This window comes from Denticeps clupeoides, chromosome 5 (assembly GCF_900700375.1).
Source record: "Denticeps clupeoides chromosome 5, fDenClu1.1, whole genome shotgun sequence".
Classification (NCBI taxonomy): Eukaryota; Metazoa; Chordata; class Actinopteri; order Clupeiformes; family Denticipitidae; genus Denticeps; species Denticeps clupeoides.
The window spans coordinates 19,557,006-19,579,418 of NC_041711.1; the positions used below are offsets into that span (position 1 = coordinate 19,557,006).

A 22,413-nucleotide genomic window follows, 5' to 3' on the forward strand; every position below is an offset into this window, starting at 1 on the left:
AACACAAAAATTGTACTTATGAACTTCATCTGGCAACATGTCAAAAAGCTCAGGTAGGTCTAAACTCTACCCATGAACATCGTCCACCAGTGTGAGCAGGCAGCTGGGGTTGCGGATGAGTTTGTCCATGAAGCTGACCACGTCTCCGAAGCGAGGCCGGCGCCCTCGATCCTTCTGCCAACACAGTAGCATTAACTGGTGCAGAGCCACAGGGCAGCCCACTGGTGCTGGCAGCCGGTAGCCCTCCTCAATGGACAGGATGACCTACAACCAATCAGTCAAGGGGTGCCCGGTTCAATAGCCAAAGAATGTTTGAAGAATATTAGACTGGAATCACTGCAAAAAAAAAAAAATCTTACATCCTGATTGGACATTTCCCAGTAGGGGCGTTCCCCATATGACATCACTTCCCACATGACTATGCCATAACTCCAGACATCACTGGCTGACGAGAACTTCCTGTATGTGATAGCCTCTGGGGCTGTCCAGCGAATAGGAATTTTACCCCCCTGTAGTAATAGTAATCATAACAATTACAACAAGAACAGCATAATACCAGGGACAAAGTACCCATGTGATGTACCTGAGTAAAAGATCATATAGAAATACTTCTAAACGTGCGGCTACTAGCCTTTATATGTACATAAAAAGTACCAACATTATTGTTATAGTTCAAATGTCCTATGATCATTTAATAACAGGACTCTTGTTAGATTAAATGTCACTCTTGGCACACCAGAATGTTTTTTTAATGAATCTGACAATAATGACCATTAGAACAATATGTTCAAAACTGATTTTGCCCCACAAAGTTGAGAAGTTGGACCCATTACAGTTTGAACACGTTATATTTGCATCAACAAGGAATTTCAGATTTTGAACAAATTCAAATAATCCCTACTGGAAATTTTAAAGTACAATAACCAATAACATTGACATTTATCTGAATGTATCATTTTACGTAAACAAAAAGCTAGATCATTGCTGAAATACTTAACAATTAGAGTTCTCGATATGATGTACAGCCCCTGCCATGGAAGGCTTGGTGCTTACAGTGGTGGTGTAGGCAGCGTCTGGGTCATCCTCCAGCACCCTGGACATCCCGAAGTCTGACACCTTACACACCAGGCCCTCGTCCACCAAGATGTTGCGGGCAGCCAGGTCCCGGTGGACGAAGCCGATGTCTGACAGGTACATCATGCCTGACGCAATGCCACGCAGCATGCCCACCAGCTGGATCATGGTGAAGTGCCCATCGTGCTTCTGCCAGCAGGACGTCGCCGAGGGGAATAGAGAGAACAGGCTGAGAGATGGCACACAGACGGCCCGCGATGGGGTCGGACCGCCGGGGCTGGTCAAGCTGTCTCAACACTGATGCCCAGGGACATGGGCTGCACTTACCCTCAGAAAGGAGTCCAAGGAGCCATTCTCCATGTACTCAACCACGATCATGACAGGTCTGCCTGTGGAGACAAAATGTTAGAAAAATGAAACCAGTCCTTCTTAGATAAGGCTCAAAAGTATTATCTACAACTCTGAATGATCATTGTTTTCTTTTTTTGTTCAACCCAAACACGTTTCTGGAATCTTCACAATCAACGTATGCTTCAGACATTCCTAATCTGCTATTGTTAATAGCAGACACTGAGACACACGCTGCAGCCCACTCCATTTGATCCTCCTAATTAGCCCAATGGCTGTCTGATTACCTAGATCCCTCAGAGGGGTGCTACTTAGAGCCTGCATCGGAACCGAAATGAAAGCACTGCAGACAAAAAGAAACGAATGAAAGTGCTAGCTGCGTACATTCCTCTCGGGCAGAAGGATGAGTCAGTCGGCTGCATTTTTTTTGGATTAAAAGCTTTTCTTTAAGACCCATGCCACAGTCTCCTGTGTCAGTTTGGCAGGGTAAGTTTGCCCAAAAAACTTTTCTACCCTTTTCACATTTCAAGTGTTGCCAGAGGAACAAAGCACCACGGAGAAAAGCTTCTCTAAAGATACTAAACATGTCACCAAAGATGATGAAGCAACAACGGAGAATCATTTAGTTATTTTCCTGCATGCATCGTGGCAGGGACAGACCCAGCTAAACCTGTGTCTGGGATACTTTATTCCAGTGCAATCTGGCATCCTTCTGAGAATTAAAAAAAAACAGGTATTTAAAAAGACAGCCATGGAACCTCAGATTATTATAACATACAATTGTTCATGATGATGAGATTAAAATAAACTGTGAAAGTGTAAACCTCACTTTTGGTGACCACACCCTCCAGTCTGATGATGTTGGGGTTGTCAAACTGTCCCATGATGCTTGCCTCACGTAAGAAGTCCCGCCTCTGTCGCTCAGTGTAGCCTCCCTTCAGGGTCTTTATAGCAACAGAGAGCTCCTTTTTGCCAGGGGTGCAGAGCCACCCACTGCATACCTCTCCAAATTCTCCTAAGTAGGCACACACACACACACACACAGATCACACACAAATGTATGAAAACTGATTATATATACACACACACACACACACACACACACACATACACACACACATACCAAGAACTACAGATTCTGAAAAACAACTAATGGAAAAGGCACAGCATTTTCCTTCTTTCCATCAATCTCCCTCTATCCTATGCACATGTCAATCCAAGTGATGGTCGTATTTACGTTTTTACATTTACAGCATTTATCAGATGCCCTTATCCAGAGAGACTTCTGTCTAGGGTGTAAACACACTCTCACACAAGGGCAATTCAACATTTATTAACTTCCAAAACACCAAGCAGAGCATGCCCAGGTCAGGAGCCAGGTTCCAACGTCCTTTAATCCAAAAATGTCACTAGATGGCAGTCATGTGCTTGTTTCATCGTCCTCCCTTATAATTAGTATAACTTTTCTTAAATGCATTTTGACAGAAATATCAGCAATGTTTTTTTTTTCTCACTCTGGTAAGGCTTTAATATCCTCCACCTGCTCAGATAAATTGAAATAAATCCTCTTACATGTGACAGATTTGAAACCTGTGAATATGTGAAAGTGAAGTGATTGTCAAGCACACAAAGCACCGTAAATGGTGCACACAATTAAATGTGTCCTCTGCTTTTAACCCAACAGCCTTGCTGAGCAGTGGGCAGCCATGACAGGTGCCAGGGAGCAGTGTGTGGGGATGGTACTTTGCTCAGTGGCATCTTGGGATTCGAACCGGCAACCTTCTGATTATGGGTACCCTTCCTTACCACCACTGCCACAAATGCACACTGGAAATATGAGTGAAAATAAAGAAGATGCTTTCCTCTAGTTTAACATTTTATTGCTGGAAAAAACAACTTACTTCTCATGGGGCAGGTTAATTGCAACAGTTAAGGAGTCTACGTGAAACAGCCCTCATATCTGTGATCAGAGCATAAAGCCAAAACAACACAGACACATGCCATGGGATTTGAGTTCAGACAGACAATCACAAGAAGCTGAAGGACATAAACTGAGAAAAATACCTGCACCAATAACTCTCTCGATACGGATGCGGGACGGGTCGATCTCCTTAGTGAATTCACGAACAGCCTGAGAGGGATCTTCATAGGTGTCTGGGTCCACATACGTCTTTATACCCGGGAATGGCACTGGGGTAATGGAATGGCCAGAGTGTAAGAAGAAATGTTCCACTAGGTGTCGTGCGACAACTACACGTGATTTGCTCTAACGACACAACCAGGTTTCGCTGTGTGGTACACCAGTGGTGTCCAGTTGTCAGAAAAATACCCCCAATGAAGTGTTAAGAGGTGTCCAGTGCTAAGTGTGCATGGCCACAGTCACTCTATGTCACATACAAGGCTATTTACAGTGAGGTGTTTCTAATAAAGTGGACAGTTTAGTGTAGTGTGTGTGTGTCTTTGTTACCATGGCCGTTTTGGAAATGTGCCCTTCTCTTCTCTTCTGACTTCATTTTGGCCTTGATCCACCACTGGCACCTGGACATGGAAGAGAACTACGATGAAGGTCCTGACTGTTACAGATAATCAGATGTTTGAATTTGTATGCAGTAACGAAGAGACAGAACGAACACAAGAAGAACACAGCAACAGTGCGACTGCCGTGCTCCGTTCTGATGTTGATATTCACTCTGGCGAGTGGCCTGCCTTAAGCTTCCCATTAAACTCACAGAGTGCTGCTGGGAGGGGACACGATGACTTCTGAGATGCCGGTCCACATTCTGCCTAATTAGGCAGAAAAGCAGCTCAGCCAGTTGGAAAATGGAAACGACTGCTCAGTGGCCGCAGGCTCCATTAGACGACACCAGATTGAACTGAGATGCGTTTAAACGTAATGAGAGGAGAAGAAGATGACGGTGATGGAAGGGCCAGAATGATAGGGTACGATCTGGCTCACGAGCTGCTCAGCTGTGGGTCGTGTCAAGTGCCAAGTCTCCAGCTTACCGTCCAGTGATCAGGAGGAAGAGGGTGAGAATCACCAAGAGAGAGAAGCCACCCACGGCCGCCAAAACAATAACCAGAACCTGACCTTGGTCAGATGCCTCCTCTGAGTCTGCAGAAAGATGTACATACAGGCACGAGAGATTATCTATTTTTTAATAAATCAGGTATTTATTTTCCCATCCATTGTGATCATTTGAAGCAAAGTCTAATTATGCAACACATGACAGTAAAGAGATGAGTCAGCATGAGTACAGGGGCCAAATCCCCCCTGGCTTCTTCATTAAGAGAGTGCTGACACCAGCGATGGGGCTGTGAAGATCCTGACGGAGACGTTTGCTTGTGTTGTGGAAACGTACTGGTCGAGTGGGTGGAAAAAGCGCTCTTGTGTTTTCTCAGCGCCGGCTTTGTTTTGCTACTCTTCATGGCTGAATCCAGCGCCAATTGCAGGCCAGACACTGACTCTGCAGCCTCCCAATTTGTCATGCACACATTTTTGCCTCAAATGAACAGGACACCATCACAACAGAATGCTGGAACATACAAATGACTGGAAGAAGCTGAAAACAGGATGTTTCTGGATGGGCATTCATTAACTGGGTGTACCCTCCTAAAATCTTTTAATCCAGAACATCTTCCAATTGTTCACTGTGGTCGTTTCGTACAATGCATGGTTGGCCATCCATATACCGTATTCACCACTGATCACTTCTACACAGGATTCAGCCTTTTTAAATGTGGTCCTTTGTTCGCTCTGCTTTGTACATGCTCTCACACCCAGTCACGTATTTTCTAACTGCTGACCTACAAACCCTTGAAATTTAGCTTCAATACAGAGAACAGTGTAACAATAGAGTTGACAAAAAAATTGTGGGATAAGAACGAGGAACACATCAATGGGGAAAACCAAGATTTTTTTGTTGTTGCATAAAACAAAGAGGAACATCATAGGAATGATGACCTTACGTACTCTCATCTCCCGTGGAGAACTCATACTTTGGGCTGTAGCTGCTGACTCCAGTCATGGTACGCGCTCGGACATGGAAGACATAGATGGTGGAAGGCTTGAGTCCTGAGACTATGGCAGTGGGAGACTTGGTGCGAGTGGAGGAATAACTGAGCTGTTCCTGCTCCTATGAGAGAGAGAGAATTCCTGCACTTCAACTTCCTTTAAAATCATTCCTTTAAAATTACACAGAGACGTGACAGGCAACAGCATCACAGATTTATTCATAAAAAGGATGCCCTAGATACATTGCTCAAAGTGTAATTCATTCTCAATGACAGCATATAAAGCCCTTCTGCAACACTGTGTATTTTCAAAGGATTCAAAAGAGACCCACTGAGGTAGGGCGGACAGGAATTTACATCAAAAACGTTAAATAGAGGCATCAACCTTCATCTGTCTCACATGGATGTCTTTAAACAAAGAATGTGCTGGTGGACTGACTCTCAAAGTGTGGTTTTGGTTTTTATAAAGATGAAAAAAAAATCATTTTAAAAATAAAAATGGAATCAGAATCTTTATCCACTGATCACAGAGATCACTGAAGTTGAATTTGAATTACATCCTCACTTGACTTGTGTTTGAATGTAGTATTCTCCGTGCAGAAAAGTGGATCGCTTTTGCAATGTTAAGTTAATATTGCAACTTGTTTTAGTCAAGTACAGTTGTTACTGTGGCTGACAGTCAATAATACTAAGGTAAAGGTTACTTTACTTTAATGCCAGTCATAATGGTGGCACTTGGATAGCCAAATATTTTCTTCCGAAGAATTTTGACAATTTTGGGAACCACTATTCTAGACACTTGGACACTATCACACCTTCTCATAGTACTTGATGTCATAGTCCAGGATGGGTGAAGGTGGCTGTTCGACCTCCTGCCAGGAGAGGGCGATGCTGTTTTGTGTGGCCCAGTCCTTCCTGACAGCCCCAACCAACAAAGGTCCTAGAAGAAGCAAAAATGAATGACATCATGAAATGATTAATATCTAATGATCACATTTATTACACCTTCTGACAGAATTACTGCATACAGGAGGCAGGAGGTATAGCTTATATATTATTTATCAGAAGATTAACACTGGAGGGTAATTGTTTTTTCAGAGCCAACTGCATTCTTGTCCAGTGACTATTCAATAACAAAGAAAGTAATAATATAGTAATAATCATTATAGGAATAACTTCCTCGCTCAGACAAACCGGACTGTTAAAGCTGCAGGAATTTAAAGGAATTTAAAGCAGGCAAAGAAAACAAACACACGCGTGTACAGACACAAGTTTAGATCTGAAATAAAGCCCCACCTCCCGGTCCCTTGTGATGCAGCAGCGGGTTAAATCAATGCCAGGGGCTGCGATGACCCTTGTTGTCCTCTTTAAACATTAAAATTAATTCAGTGTAACAAGAACAAGAACCAAGTGAGACGCCCAGATACGCTGATCCCCACTGTAGCCAACATTCCAATAAGGACAATGACATTTGCGGGGCAGTGGTGGCCTAGCGGTAAAGGAAGCGGTGCACTCAGTGAAATGTGTCTCTTCCTTTAACCATCACCCTTGGTGAGCGGTGTGCAGCCATGACAGGCTCCCTGGCCATCACGCTTTGCACGGCAACTGCTGAGCTAAATTAAATGTTTGATCAGCTGGAGAAAAGCTGGAGAAAGGGATCGAACCGGCTGCTTAGGCAAGGACAGGCACACAGTAGGTGACATATAGCTGAGACACAGATCGAGAGAAATAGAGCAAACAAAAGAGAGAGAATACGCTGTGCCAATAATTTTCAACAGCACAAACTTTGCTGCAGCAACCATGTGAAATAAAACAACAACTTCAGACAAAAGAAAACCATGAGCAAAACATCAGCCTATACATTTGCATTGGGCGAAATGGACACAAACACAAACACACACACACATAAACACAAACTAAACTAAAGGCGGCCTAATGGAAACTCATTACGCTGGTTTGGCTTGCATGGGAATTATAATTAGCCAAGCCTCTTTCCCTAAAGAACTCTGGCATCGGCTCTTTAAGAAAATCTATTCAGTCTTTATGGATTTACGCGGAGCCTAAACGATGAGCTCGGCCCATAATGAGCAGTGACAGCGCACTGAGCAAAGCAATCACAAAAACCAAGATAAAGGATAATTGGATGTTCTGTCTTTTCGGCGCACAATTTTAACACACCACCAAGACCAACACAGAGCACAAAGTCAGTGGGCAAAGGTGTCAGCATACAAGAAAACACAAACACACACACACACTCACCCACACGCACACACACAACCAGCCCATTGCTGAGCACACACAACACTCACTCATGACTCCATATTATGGGCCAATTTAGCTTCAGCAATCACCGTGTGTCCGTTTCTTTGGCTATGTGAGGAAACCGGAGGACCTGTAGAACCCTGCATCATTAGTGTTTTCTTTGATTAAATCCTATACGCTGATCCCATCGTCCTACCACTTAATTCTTTCCCTATAGTTGGTATAATTTAAAAGCAAAGCAAGTGGTATGAATGAAGAGACATCCCCTGATGTGCTTAATGCCAACTAAAATGCATTTGGTTTGGCAGCGGTCACATCGGGTCGCTTGCTTGGCAGTTGTGTTGTAAGAGTACACTGTTGTTGGATTGTTTCGGTTCTTTCACAATGGTGGCGAAATAAATGGCAGTAGGTTTTACAGCGAAATGTCATAATTGCTCTTGTGACCTCTGTGGTGTGTACAGTTATGTTGCATTAACGTTACATGAATGTGTGCTTGTGAGTTGAATTGCTGTATTGAAAAGCTTTGATTCCTCTCACCAACTCATGCAATGTCACGCATTTCCCACACATACTAGCAGTCTAAAAATGACAAATCATAGATGAAAATAAGATTTTTAGTAAATAAAGTTTTATTAGTAAATAAAGTTAATATTAAAAAAAAAAACTGTTAAGTTATAAGATGAAAGTATTACTCTTTGGTGTCATACATGGTGTCCCATTTTACATGAGAAGTTCACAGTCAGACTGTATGGAGCACAGAGTACACGGGTGAGGCTGAAAAAAGAACGAGACATGGCCACACAAAGTCAGAACAAAAAGCAACTGGTAAAGTCACTTAGCAGGCTATTCGTAGGAGTATGAAGACCCAATATGGGAGAGGAGAGGAAACTAAGCACAGGTTTGAGGGATAAACACTAGACATCAAACTAAAAGGACATCATCACCCATCGGTCCACCAGCCTCTAGTGGCCGGTAGGGCAGAGATGTGAAAGGACAAACGGAGTTACAAGAGAGATTCTCTGGACAATGTAGAGAAAAGAAAAAGAGAGGCAAACCATAAGAATATTGCATCTGTTCTGTTAAAATGGTTAATACATTTCTGCTGAACCTGCATGCAAATGCCTTTCTGACACACTGCAGTCTCTTCCACAAACCATGCACTTGGATGAGCTATTCCTAAATTAACAAAAAACTGCAGAATTAATGAAGTTAGGTGTCCCCGACGGAGTGGACTGGGTCACACTCAGGCTGTGAGTGAAAAATGGCCTGAGCCTCCAATATGTGGGGTATGTTTAAGGTTCAGGGTAATTTCTATGTGAAGATGGTTTGGATGTTTAAAATGTCCCAAGGCACAACGCAAAAGCATGCTCAGTTGCTTCTCAGTGTATTCAGGGCACTTGTTTTCTGTGGGTGAAGCAAAAGTAGGGTAATTTCCACAGCACAGACATGGACAGGAGACAACCGCAAAGCCCACAAAGACACATCCGCCCTACCTCCCAGAATCCTCAGTGTGAGCTTGGTTGAAGTCAGGGGCTCTAAACAGTTACACAGTTGGCCTCAAAAGGCTGGGATTACTCAGTTGCAACCGATATTCCTTAGAAATAATATTGTCAGCATGACAGGTGAAGATTTTCAATGGAATTTGTGTGGAATGTGAAAATCTCAGGCTTGGGTGAAAAAAACAGGATTCAGTTCAAAAATCAGTTGCTCAGACAAAAAATCTCCCTTGCTGGAGTGGAACCCCAGTGATGTTTTTTTTTAACCTGAACCTTCCACCTCAGTATAAAAACATGGAACAGTGGTGAACCTTCCCAGGAGTGGCCGGGAGTGGTCACGTCCCTAGATCACAACAACGACTCATCCAACAAGCCTCAAAAGACCCCACAATAACAAAGAACTTCAAGCCTCACTTTCCTCATTTATGTTTAGTGTTCATGGTTCCACCATAAGAAAGAGACTGGGCAAAAGTTTGTCTTTTTTGAAGGTGTGTGTCCCAATACATCTAGTGTAAAAGTAGTACTGCTTTTCAGAAAAAAACTTGATACCAACAGTAAAATATGGTGGTGGTAGTGTGATGGTCTAGGGCTGTTTTGTTGCTTCAGAACCTGGAAGACTCGAACCATGAATGGAACCATGAATTCTGTCAAAAAATCCTGAAAATGTCCAGCCATCTGTTTGTGACCTTAAGCAAAAACAACCTTTAACGAACGTCTGCAACAGAACAATGATCTAAAACACCCCAAAAATGCCACCTCTGATTGGCTGAAGAAAAACTGAATGAAGACTTTTTTTTGTCAGTAATCATGCTCAAAACCCCCCCTGAACTATCTGAACTACAAAAATTCTGCAAAGATGAGTGGGATGATTCTTGGAGTGTTAAACGAGAAAACATCCCATAATCATCCTACAGACATTAGGCCAAACCCTCTAACCTAACCAAATGGAATAGTGTTATGAGGCTCATGCTTATTTTATTGGTCCTTTTGAGAATACAACTTTACATTATATTTATCTGGTGCTCTTGTACTCCAGTTACAGGAGCAGTCCCTCTGGAGCCACTCGGGGTTAAGTGTCTTCTTTAGAAACACAGTGGTAGTAAGCAGGGTTGCAACTTGCATATGCAGTTGCTGTGGAGAGGTAAATACATCACTTGCATCCAACAGTAGTTCCTTCATATATTAGCTTTATAAAAAAATCCTTACAATAAATAGTGAAAATTGAGAATTGGCGAGCTTATGTTAAGTTGCTGTGGCAGCAAACATATTCTGGGAGATATGGGAGAAGCAATATCAACTTGACTGGGTCCCCAGGGCCTGCTTCCTTTCAGTAACATGATTCCAAGCACAGTATTTAATAGAGCATCAAAAAGAACCTCCAATTTATTTTCAGACTTGAGGGAACCGACTTCTGATAGAAATGGGGTTTGTCTCAATCAAGTGCTCCATCTGAATGACAGTGGACTAATGTAGTCACTGGAGCCTTAATTAATATAACACAAAACTACTATAGTGTCTTAAATAGTTTTATCACTAGACACAAAGCAAAGGTTTCACTGAGCCACAGTGCAGTGCATTATTTTCTTACTCTGTGCTAAGCATGGGGCTTGTTTGCCAGTTGTTTGCCAGTGAGGTCTACTGCACACTAATGAACATTTCATGATCATGATATTACAATTATAGTAACCGTCCTTATTAGCCATGTCCAGATCTGACCTCTTCTTCTTTTGTATAGAGGAAAAAAACACACTTACTCGATGCACTATTAAAAATAGCTCTTAAAGGTGACCCCTTATTAACGTTAGTGGTATTTTACACTGAATTTTACTGTCTATATATTAGCCTGCCACTGCTAATTGCACAGTCTGAGCAAATGTCATCTATATATAGTTTTTTTTACCTGAACTGGGGAACATGGGCAGTTGTTACTGGGCAGTATTGCTCTCACCACACTAGTGCTAAAACGCTTTGTTAGGTGGCTGTATGTGGCAGTCCTCCTTTAACCACTGGCATAAATAATGGGCCCAGGGGTGGACACAGCAGTGCTTCACAAAGGAGAAAACAATCCTGAAGTTGACTTGACTTCCGTTGCCGCAGCAAGAAAAAGGAAGCAGGGTAAATCATTCTCAGGACTAATTGTGTGGCTTTAAATAACAGATTTGTCATTAAGTGAAAAAATAGACACCATATGCCGCCTCCTCTCTACTCAAACCAGATCTGCCGGATCTTAATTACAGCATCTATATGGGCCATTATGCGCCAACGCTCAACCTCCTGGGAGCTATTGGTGCGATCTATAATTTTTTTTTTCTCAAGCCATCTTCCTGCCAGGACATAAAAAGGAGAAAAACATCAGAACTTGCTGTAGTCTCCCTTTCTCAGCTGCACCTGCAGTGTTAACATGATGCTGTAGTTTGATTTAACAAATTGCAGACAGTCTGGGGTCGGACTGAGCTGAGAATGTTTACAGGAGCAATATAACAAAAGCACACTGAGCTCACGAAACCTGGGGGAAGAGGGAATACAAAGAGAATAAAGACCAGCACCTGCTCTATATATCACACCCCAGTGCAGATGACTTCAGCTGTAGGTAAAATGATTCAGTCCAACAGCAAAAAAAAAAACTTCTATTACATTTCATAACTGTTGTTGTCAGTGCACAAGTGCAAGACAACTTTCCTGTATTTATTACAAACAGCTCAAAACACACTCCAAGCCAGTTTTCCCTGACTTCCTGTTTCTTTCGTGTGCTTAATTTCCTTGATTGTGGTCTCCTTTAATATGCTGTTAAAGTTCCTGTATATTTCTAGTATGTGCGCGCGTTGTCTTTGTCACCCAGTTCTGTTTCCTATTTCGACCATTAAATCCCTGTGTGTTCCAGAGTTTGTGTCCTATCTGTCCTGCTCTTCCGTGACATGGCCAGATAAGGGCGAGACACAAAGTAACGGGGATGTGATATTACATAGTTCAAGAGGCAGGATGAGGAGGAGTAAGCGGGCATTTGTGAAAATGACATCATTAATACTTCCCCATACTGGCCCAAAACTTGAACTAAAAAAATTAATTTGTGCTCATTGTTCCATCCAATCACGGAACAAGTACAATTTTCTTAAGCCATGTATAGTCGGTGGAGTTACTTTTTTAGGGGAGAGGTGGGAAATTCTCTGGGCGGACAAAGTATGAGAAAGGGAAGGTAACCTTTCCCCTTATGACAACATAAGGGGAAACAATCCAGTTCCGTCTCTTTGAATGGAGAAGCAGATTGGCCATAACATGCTTTATACCTATCACTATTTCTAGGCACTGCAGGACCATAGACAGACTCATATAATTGATAAATAATCTCACAAAGTGAAAATTTCATAATAGGAGACCTTAAAGACGCCTTAAAATCTAATCTCCAAATTATGATTATGAAATCATAGAAACGTTATTGATAATCAATTCCAAAATGAAAGGGAGCAAGATGAAGGGGAAGGTGGATTCACAGGTGAAGTTAGAGGTTAATTTATGTAACCTGCAGCCCTTTTTAACTGGGGGTGTAACTGATCCAGGAAGCTGGTGCTGGTTCCCAAAAAGCTACTATTCATCTTGGGAGTCTGAGGACCTGTCTGCCTCCTGACAGCGAAGACTGTCACCCCATCTTCCTTCTTGCTCCTGGGGCAGAGAGGTGTCAGACTGGTCGCCATTTCTCCATCTGCGAGTGTCAGGGACATAATGCACTAAAGGATTTCTAGAGCTAACTCAAAACACGTCACACACACTCACACCAGTCACAGTAACAGAAACACAGAGAAACACACACTTGCATGCAGACCTGGTTCTGCCATCTCCAATACAATGACGACCACACCCCCAGCCTCCACAGAGAGAGGGAACATGAGAATGATGGGGGTAGTTCTTCATGTTATAAATGATATTATAAGCTTTCTACCTTTCAGTAAGTGTCTTTATTACATCACTGTTATCATGGCCTTCCAAACAAGTTTGTTGAACGGGTCTTTCAGGTTTGGCACTTACGCCTTCTCTTTTTGGATCGTTTCGCAGGTTTCAAATATAAACAAGGTTTTTATGAGAGAGGTTTTATTCATTTCCCACTTTCTCTGTTCTGGCTATAGATGTGACAGTGGCAATAGAACTGATCTGAGGTTTTTTTTGTCTGGATACAAATAGATGCCATGTAATATAGAAGGATGAAAAAGAGGAGGTGTGCGAGGGAGAGATACATACAGGTAATCTCTATTGCACAGGTGGGCACACCATTGCATTTCATCACACAAGCAACACAAAAGGGTTTTTGCAGGCAGAGAACAGCATTTGGCAAAAGACTGAAAAACAATTGACCTACCCACCCAAAATGACAGAATTTTACAACCATCCAAATCAAAACAACATGATTGACACATGAATCATGCATGAAGGAAGATAATTTGCAGACCAATCTGCAACCTGTTTGTTAAATATGCTAGATATTTGTGTGTGCTGGTTTATTTTGGTTTCGACTAGATGGAAATGACAGAAATGCATATGACAGGGGGGCTGTGCAGGTTTGGAACTTTATTTTCTAAGAAGTGGATATGCAACCTGAATATTTTATCACCCAGTTCGACTGTGTCTGTGTGTATATTCCTGTAGAACAGAGACATGAAGACGTATTAAGCATACACATGCATGTGTGTTTCAGTGTGATCCTAATGTGTGTCCATGCACTTGTATGTAATTTAGAGTGTGTATTTATGTCTTATGTGTTAGCGAGTGAGAGACAGAATGTGTGTGTGAGTGTGTGTGTCTGTTTTGCACACTCGTGGGCGTACTGTATTTTCTACCTGCCAGCCAGTATGTTCAATAATGAGAACGAGTCTGACATTATGCAATAGCTGGGCTGACAGCTCGGTTTTGACAAGTCTATCCAAATCGCTGATATAATAAATAAATAATAAACGGGGCCTGGGAATGGTGCAGCAAGCTGCTTCTTATCCTCAGGAGAGAATATTTACATTTGAAAAATTTTCCGTCTCATTGCCAGCGGTTCCTGCGGGCGCTCGAGGTGTTTTGCCGTCGCATCAGCTAGTGCATCCCTCCCTCTTTCTTTACCTCCAGCCTGCCTGCTGGCTCTAAACACTGTTCACCTCCACACGCCATGATTAAACAGGGATGTCTCATTAATGTTATATGAGGAGAGGAAAATCAGTGTTGGGTTGTGGCGTACCCAGTTCATGTGCAGGTGTGTGTGTGTGTGTGTGCATGCGGGTATTCACTGCTGTATTCTGCTGTGTTTACAGGACCACAGTGTGTTTGGCTTCAGGTCTGACTGGACAGCCTGAGGAGCTGTGTGATCTACAGCAGTTCGGACTGCAGACTGCCTCCGGGACAATGCTTCATTCCTCATTAGGTGGGAAAATATTTCTCTCTGTGTGTGTATTCTTACTGTTCTGAACATCTCACTGTTTAATTTGTTTTTTAGTATTTTGTTTTGGTGAATATCTCCTGTACATTTATGAAGAATATATACAGTATATGCAGTTTTGCCCATATGTAAACAATGTGTATTGATGTGCAGGGCACAGATGATTCTGCTCTCTCCTAACAGCCTGATCCCCTGCAGAGATCTGCAGGGACTCAGCCTGATGCTGGACTGCAGCCCTTGGAATCAGATTCCCATTAACATTTCATCTGAAGCTAAGCAGCCACCAGAGAGGACCTGGCTGCAGCTCACTACCATCCAGGAGCTGATGTCTCCATTTTCCTCATCATCTTCTGCCATTTTATTCCTCTGCAGCACAGATCCTTTTCAGTGGCCTCAAACAAGTGTGCACTTACAAGATTTCACATCATATTCACAGCATACAAGTACAGGCCAAAGGTTTGGACACACCTTCTCATCCAATGTGTTTTCTTTATTTTCATGACCATTTACATTGGTAGATTCTTACTGAAGGCATCAAAACTATGAAGTGGACACTTTGCCTCCACCAGTCACCAGACCTGAACCCAATCGAGATGGTTTGGGGTGAGCTGGACCGCAGAGTGAAGGTAAAGGGGACAACAAGTGATAAACACCTCTGGGAACTCCTTCAAGACTGTTGGAAAACCATTTCAGGTGACAACCTCTTGAAGCTCATCGAGTAGAATGCCAAGAGCAGTAATCAGAGCAAAGGGTGGCTATTTTGAAGAAACTAGAATATAAAACAAGTTTTCAGTTATTTCACTTTTTTTTGTCAAGTACATTACTCTACATTCATCGTTTTGATGCCTTCAGTGAATATCTACCAATGTAAACGGTCATGAAAATAAAGAAAACACAGTGAATGGGAAGGTGAGTCCAAACTTAGTAATTAGTAATTAATCAATTGCTTGTAACATATACCAGCATCAGTATGGAGCAGTACCCTCAATGCAATTTAGTCCACAATAACAGCACTGTCATACATTTGCTAACTCTTTGTCAAAAACATTTGTCACAAACATTTTTCCCATACCTAAATAGTAAATCATCTGAAATCATTAGCCAATCAGAAGAAATGTGACTTCTTACTGAAGATGGCTATTAAGAACCACATGTAAATGTCTAACCAGCAGCCACCCCATTTGACCCCAAGTGGTTTGAAAGAAGAGACTCTCCGAAACGCGACTTTCTGAAAGAATTTGCCCGCAGTGGCATTCAGCTGAGTTCAGCAGATGGCAGGAATGAAATGAAAACAACAGTTGCACCAGTGACTGACAGGGAAAACAGAGTGGCTCTTTCCACTTCATATGATTCAGACATCTAAAGTGAAATAATAGTGCTGAAAATGCTTAGAGACCAAGGCATCCCCCATTGTGGGAATTCAAATACAAAGAACCTTGGCACAACTTTAGCTGTACTTACAAATTAAAATGTCAAACAAACCTTTACTCAGAGCTAAAATCTGAACCCCTACATGTAGTGGCAGACTCAAAGCATAAAAACATAAAAATATTTCCTTAAGAGAGCACCTTCACCTCTGGCTCACCAAAGAAAGGTGGAAGATGGATTAATGAAAACAGGAGAGATTAGAGAATATATTTACATAAATATTTACCAACATTTATACAACATTATGTGCTTTATTCTGCATGTTAGGTTTTTATGAAATCGTTTATGAATTTTTAGCCACAGACTTATTCCATTATAGAATGACAGTTACCCTGAATCTGCAAACTACAGTGACCTTGTGTGCTTTCTGCCATCCCAGTGTCATGACATACAGACACCAGTATCTGACGTGTACTTACCGGCCTGCTCAGTGCTGACAGTGATGTTGGCCAGGGGCCGAGAAATCCCACCCATCCCAGAGACGCCATTTAGTGCCTCGATCAGAAAGGTGTAGTTCGTGTGGGCCACAAAGTCCTGGATGGCCACAGAAGTGCCGGTAAGGCCCAGTGGGTGTGGGATGAAGCGCACGTCCCTGTCACATGGCTCGCAGTCTTGTCCCGCCCCTGTGCACCGCTGGCACAGAACATTATAGGCCACGTCCTTCCGACCGCCAGCGTCACTGGGTGGCAGCCACTCCAGGAAGAGCGTGGTCTCATTGATGTTGAACATTACATTACGTGGTGGTGAGGGTGGCCCTGAGGGGAGATCAGACTCAAAAATTGCCTCCTGCATAATACTGAATGTAAACTATATTTGAGGAATGATTATGTGATAATTAGTGAATACATAAACAATGGGTTAATATGTACAGTACTGCGTTATGCATTAATATAAACCAGTGAAAATAAAACAGTACTGTATCTAAGCTGCAGGTAATTTTGTCAAGCAGTGATCAAGTATTGATTTCCACTGTGTAATCTATGATAACAACGTGTTGTCACAACCAGCAACCTACAATGATAGATCATAAACCTTCTGTTGCCTGCTATATGTGGTCCCCTTTAGGTCTCTGAGAAAAGCAACTGGTTAATTTTCCACCGTGACGCCTGCTTTTTTCTGTGCATGTCTCCTGCACAGGGAGATATGAATGTAACTCCTTCTAGAACCTTGGTGAGCATCATGCCATTCTACAGTCACTGAGAGAAATAGAGCAATGCCATGTTTTATCTCCTGGTTTCCAGACTCCCCCAGTAATGATAATGAGGATGCGTCCTGAACATGATTATTATAGTTAATGATAATCACATGCACACACATACATAATGCTGGAATAATTATCCTTCCCATTTCTTTTTAAAGCATAAGCACATTGACTACTTCACTCTGAGTATTTCTAGGAAACTACTGCATGAAAAGAAAAATGGAAAACAGTGGTGTGCAAAAGACATTGAGAGGAAAATAGATTAGAATAAAACTAGAGGAAGAAGACAAGACGAGAGTCAGGCAAAGAGAGAGAGAAAATGACTAACTTGTGCATGCCATGGTAGGGGGGTCTTTCCCTGCTCTGTAGTATCCAATGTCACAGGGACAGAGGGGAGAGCCCCCACTATGACTGTAGCTGTGTGGGGGACACTTGGAGCACTTGATGTTCCCAGCGAAGGCCTTGTAGAAGCCTGGTCTGCAAGCTGCAAATAGAGAACATAAATTAAGAAACTGTATCCACATTATACCATAAAATTGTATAAATAAAATTAGAGTTCTGATTATTACATCACAGTTAACCCCATAATATCCCATTGGTGGATGGGTGGTGGACTGTCAGGGATCTGTCAGGGCAGGGAATAACTCAATTCATGAACAGGGGTTTTTAATAACAATTTAAGAGGGTGCAAAGCCATCTACACAGAACAGGGTTAAATACAACGACCTGATGCAGACCACACACAATAAGGATACATTTATAGACATGACATGTTTAAATTATGGCATTAGGAACCCACACAAGGAATATCAAACTCCGTCCAGAAACGAGCACCAAGTAAAGTCTGACTATGACATGGACCAATTATATGTACGTATTCCATTTCTTCCAGTTACTGTACTGTACTATGTTCTGCTAAATGTTTTGAAAAATAAGAATTGGGGTGTGGCTCTTTTCCCAAAATACCATTTGAAGACTGATGATCTCAAAAGCAGCACTATTCTGCAGCATTTACCTTCTGAACCAGGGCAGTTGTGCTACAGAACAGTCCAGCTCTCAATATCAAAGCAAATGGGAGTTGACAGTGAGGCTGTTGGGTGAATGTCTGCATGAAGGGTGTTTTTAAAACTTGTTTGTCAGAGGTTGAACAAAGATGGAGATAAATGCTCCTCTTGATGCCTATTCTGTTTACACAACCATCGTCCAGTACCATATGGAGATGATGTGAGCTACAAATCATCAAATCATCCAACTGGCATACTTCAGCACATACAGTAATTGCTAAATGTGATTCTGTACATAGGTAGTCACTGTGTCTTTCTTGTACAAAGTCCTGTATGTATGAATCTGGAGGTGAACTTAGTGTTTCTATCAGTGTACATTTGTCTGAAACCGTGGAGGAAGGTGGAGGTAAGTCATGGAGGTAAGTTGCGTGTAAATGTGTGATTGAGCTATTAGATGGGATTGATTCTTGTTGTGGAGGCTTATTCTGCTGCATCGTGGCACTGGAGTACCTCGGACAGCACATTAACCATATGCACCACTGATCAAACACTGCAGGACCATGGATAGAGCTGGAGGCCTTATAGCAGCCCCTTAATCAGAAGCCAGCAGGGATCTGGCCCTCAATTCGCTCAGCTCAGCACAGCTTAGTCTTGGTCAAGGGCTCTGTATGTTCAGGCTTTGGCTGCTGCCCCTGCTTGCTTGATTTTCTCCAATTGCCACATCCACAAAGGAAACAGCCCTTTTTGCGTAAAACAAATTTCTTACATTTTTTTTCCCCTTATCATCACAATTTTGTGGCATTTATGCTCTGCTAGCCAGTGCCAGCCGGAGCCCTGTGGGCCTCATTCGCTTAGACCAGTGACTGCAGACATTGTGTCAAACGTGGTGTGTTATTGGAGTCACCAGAAGGAAGAGGGGAGAGACTCTGAATAAGTCGTGTGAGAAGACAGCCTGGGTTGGACTGGTACCTAGAATTTATCAAGTTTAACTCTTTAACAAGCCAGAAATCAGTGTGCCTGTCTGGACCCACAGACGGGCTTTGCATTAAAATGCTGGCAGGTTAAGGTGAGACATAGAAGCATATGTAATTAAATTGCATAGCAATCTAAGTACACTTGGAAAAATTGTGCTTTCTAGTAATCACTGCCATTTCTGTTGAGTAGTGGTTAATGAGAGGTTAGATTGCAATAACATTCACATGCAGAGCTGCACATACAAGTGGCACAGACACAGAGTCAAGACATCTGCAGAGAATAATGATGACACATGATCATATTAACCAGTTCACATGAGGGCCTTGTATAACACACACACACACACACACACACACACACCATGGTTCAAATTTACTTCTTAGTTGGTTGATTCTGTCCACGTTGAGTTCAAGTACAGTTCAGGCCAAAAGTTTGGACTCACCTTCTCATTCAATGTGTTTTCTTTATTTTCATGACCTTTTAAGTTGGTAGATTCTCACTGAAGGCATCAAAACTATGAATGAACACGTGTGGAGTTATGTACTTAACAAAAAAATGTGAAATTACTTTTATAATATAAAACACGTTTTATATTATAGTTTCTTCAAAATTAATTCAATGATTACTGCTTTGCACACTCTTGGCATTCGTCACCTGAAATGGTTTTCACCTGAAATGGTTTTCCAACAGTCTTGAAGGAGTTCCCAGAGGTGTTTAGCACTTGTTGGCCACTTTACCTTCACTCTGCGGTCCAGCTCACCCCAAACCATCTCGATTGGGTTCAGGTCTGGGGAGGTCAGGTCTCCACTTTTTGTTAAGTACATAACTCCACATGTGTTCATTCATAGTTTTGATGCCTTCAGTGAGAATCTACCAATGTAAATGGTCATGAAAATAAAGAAAACACATTGAATGAGAAGGTGTCCAAACTTTTGGCCTGTACTGGATGTAGATACGTTTTAAGTCAACACACATGTTTAAGCAACAAGCAGAGTGAAGAGGTCTGGAATTGTATTTCTTTTAAATGATCTGAAAATGTACAGTTGTTTACTGCAACAGTTTCATAACTCGTCTTTTTCAATGTCTTTTTTTTTTTTTTTTGACTGAAAAGTGGTGCTCTCATGCACATAGTCCCAAAAGGCAATTAGTGACAACACTGAATGGTAGTTAATGGACCCTGTAATGGCTCTATTAGTATGACTGTATATTTTAGCCCAAGACAGAGGAGTAGTGGTTATCAGTTGACATTTACGTCTGATCTCAAGATAAAGAGAGTGATTTGCTAAATCGATAAACTGAGTAATATTGCGTTAAAATACAGTGCATTACAAAAAGAGCATGACTGAATGCCTAGTTAGCATTCAGTCATCTGAACCCGAATAAGTTAAATCAGCCTGAAACTGTTTCACCCTTTCATCAAAATGATGACCACTATTTAAAAAGATGAAACAAAAGACTGAAAAGGTTTAGTATATTTGTAGTTATGGGTGTCTCATTTTTCACCCCATTTCACTGCAAGTTGTGAGAACAGACCCCCTCAAGGCAAGAGAAGAGCTCCAGAAGAACTATGAGTAGAAAAAATCAACATAAGAAGAGAAGCACTGTTTGTCTGTCATTAATGTATGTGTATGTATCTGGAGGTGAACTTGAATGAGTGTATGTGTGTCTGAAACTGTGGAGGAAGGTAGAGGTAAGTCAGGGAGGTAAGTTGTGTGTCAGTGTGTGTGGAGATGAGCTGTATATAGGGGGTTGTGTGTATATTTATGAGCAAGTGAGAGAGTGAGACAGTTTTATGGCAGCCTAAGGTGAACAAACGAAGACAGAGTCAGAAGAAAAGCAAGGATAGGGTATATATATATATACACACACACACACACACACATATATATATATATATACACACACACACACACACCTTGCTTTTCTTCTGACTCTGTCTTCGTCTGTTCACCTATAGGCTGCCATAAAACTGTCTCACTCTCTCACTTGCTCATAAATATACACACACAAATATACACACACAAATATATATATATGTGTGTGTGTGTGTGTGTGTGTGTGTTTGTGTGTCTGTGTGTGAGGCATAGAGAGAAAGAGAGAGAATGAGGGGAACATATACAGGGGAAGAGAAAATGCACAAGCATGTGGGGTAAAAATATTCTTCTCTATCTCAGGTAAACAATTTTATCATTAGTGCAGTGGACTGTTGGTCGAAAAAGTAATTATGATCCAGCATGCAGTAGAAAAAAAACATATTCATTTAATAATGGACCGACTCCATAATGGACCGACTCCAGGCAAGTGACCAGAGTGTCCTAATGCTCTTTTGGCCTCTTCGATCCTTCCTCCCGCCTGTCTCCTTCTCTCCGTCTGTTGACAGCCTATCTGGATATGGAAATAAGCAGTGCAGATTGCCTAGTGCTGCCTGTCATTCCCAGGCATGGAAATAGACCCGTGATAGCACAATTACTTAATACACTAGCACCTGCATATGTAACAGCTTCCCAGTGTGAATAATAAAAAAAAAAAACAAGGTAAGGTGTTTTGGTTAAAAAAATACAATAAATAAGATGAATAATATCCTTCCATAATTGAAAGAGGTTTCAGCTTTTGGAAAACCCATTTGTCATTCGCCTCTCATTTTCTTTTTAATTTCACCTCCCAGACTTTATGCATCCTGCTGGCCAGTTCGGTGAATACTAATAGCAAGGGCCGGGACAGAAAGGGGAATAGGAAAAAAATGTTGGAATAGTGTGGGCCCGTGAGAGAGAAGGCCATGGTACAAAAATGGGTGGGGCAGTAGACCCCCTGTACACCACATTGTAAATGAGCCCAACACGGTTTGTTATAAGCATCACCTGTCTGGTGGATCCCATCTGGTACCAGATACATGACAGTGTAATGGTGATTTTGATTTCCATGTGATTTGTGTTAGTGTCCTACTGGACTTAAGAACATATTTGTTCTTTGTTTTAGTGATGCCAAAAAGTTCCAGTCACATTTCCTTTCACAGAGATGGGTGAGTCCTCTCCTGCACCTCGCACAGACTCTCAGTGAGGTTAAAGTCATGACTCTGTGATCGCCAGTCCATGTGTGAAAATGATATCTCATGCTCCCATAAACCATTTTTTCTCAATTTGAACCTTAAAATGCTGTTGCTTTCAGGAAAGAAAGAATCCATTGTCAGAATAGGCATGGTCATTCAGT

General features: G+C 42.0%; 1 protein-coding gene across 2 annotated transcripts in view; it reads right to left on the bottom strand.

Moving 5' to 3' along the window:
- The window catches only part of epha6 (eph receptor A6), a 60,157-nt gene that overhangs the window by 1,641 nt on the left and 36,103 nt on the right, over nucleotides 1-22,413 (bottom strand). The window contains exons 4-15 of one of the 2 annotated variants that reach the window (XM_028979083.1): nucleotides 17,556-17,711; nucleotides 16,446-16,781; nucleotides 6,249-6,373; nucleotides 5,393-5,555; nucleotides 4,426-4,534; nucleotides 3,890-3,960; nucleotides 3,487-3,612; nucleotides 2,252-2,437; nucleotides 1,402-1,463; nucleotides 1,054-1,263; nucleotides 360-509; nucleotides 71-264 (exon numbers count right to left, since the gene is read on the bottom strand). In XM_028979083.1, the coding sequence (XP_028834916.1) occupies nucleotides 71-264; nucleotides 360-509; nucleotides 1,054-1,263; nucleotides 1,402-1,463; nucleotides 2,252-2,437; nucleotides 3,487-3,612; nucleotides 3,890-3,960; nucleotides 4,426-4,534; nucleotides 5,393-5,555; nucleotides 6,249-6,373; nucleotides 16,446-16,781; nucleotides 17,556-17,711 (1,888 nt within the window). Of the gene's footprint in view, nucleotides 1-70; nucleotides 265-359; nucleotides 510-1,053; nucleotides 1,264-1,401; nucleotides 1,464-2,251; nucleotides 2,438-3,486; nucleotides 3,613-3,889; nucleotides 3,961-4,151; nucleotides 4,535-5,392; nucleotides 5,556-6,248; nucleotides 6,374-16,445; nucleotides 16,782-17,555; nucleotides 17,712-22,413 lie in introns of those variants that run through there. The other variant, XR_003749714.1, reaches the window with a different exon arrangement.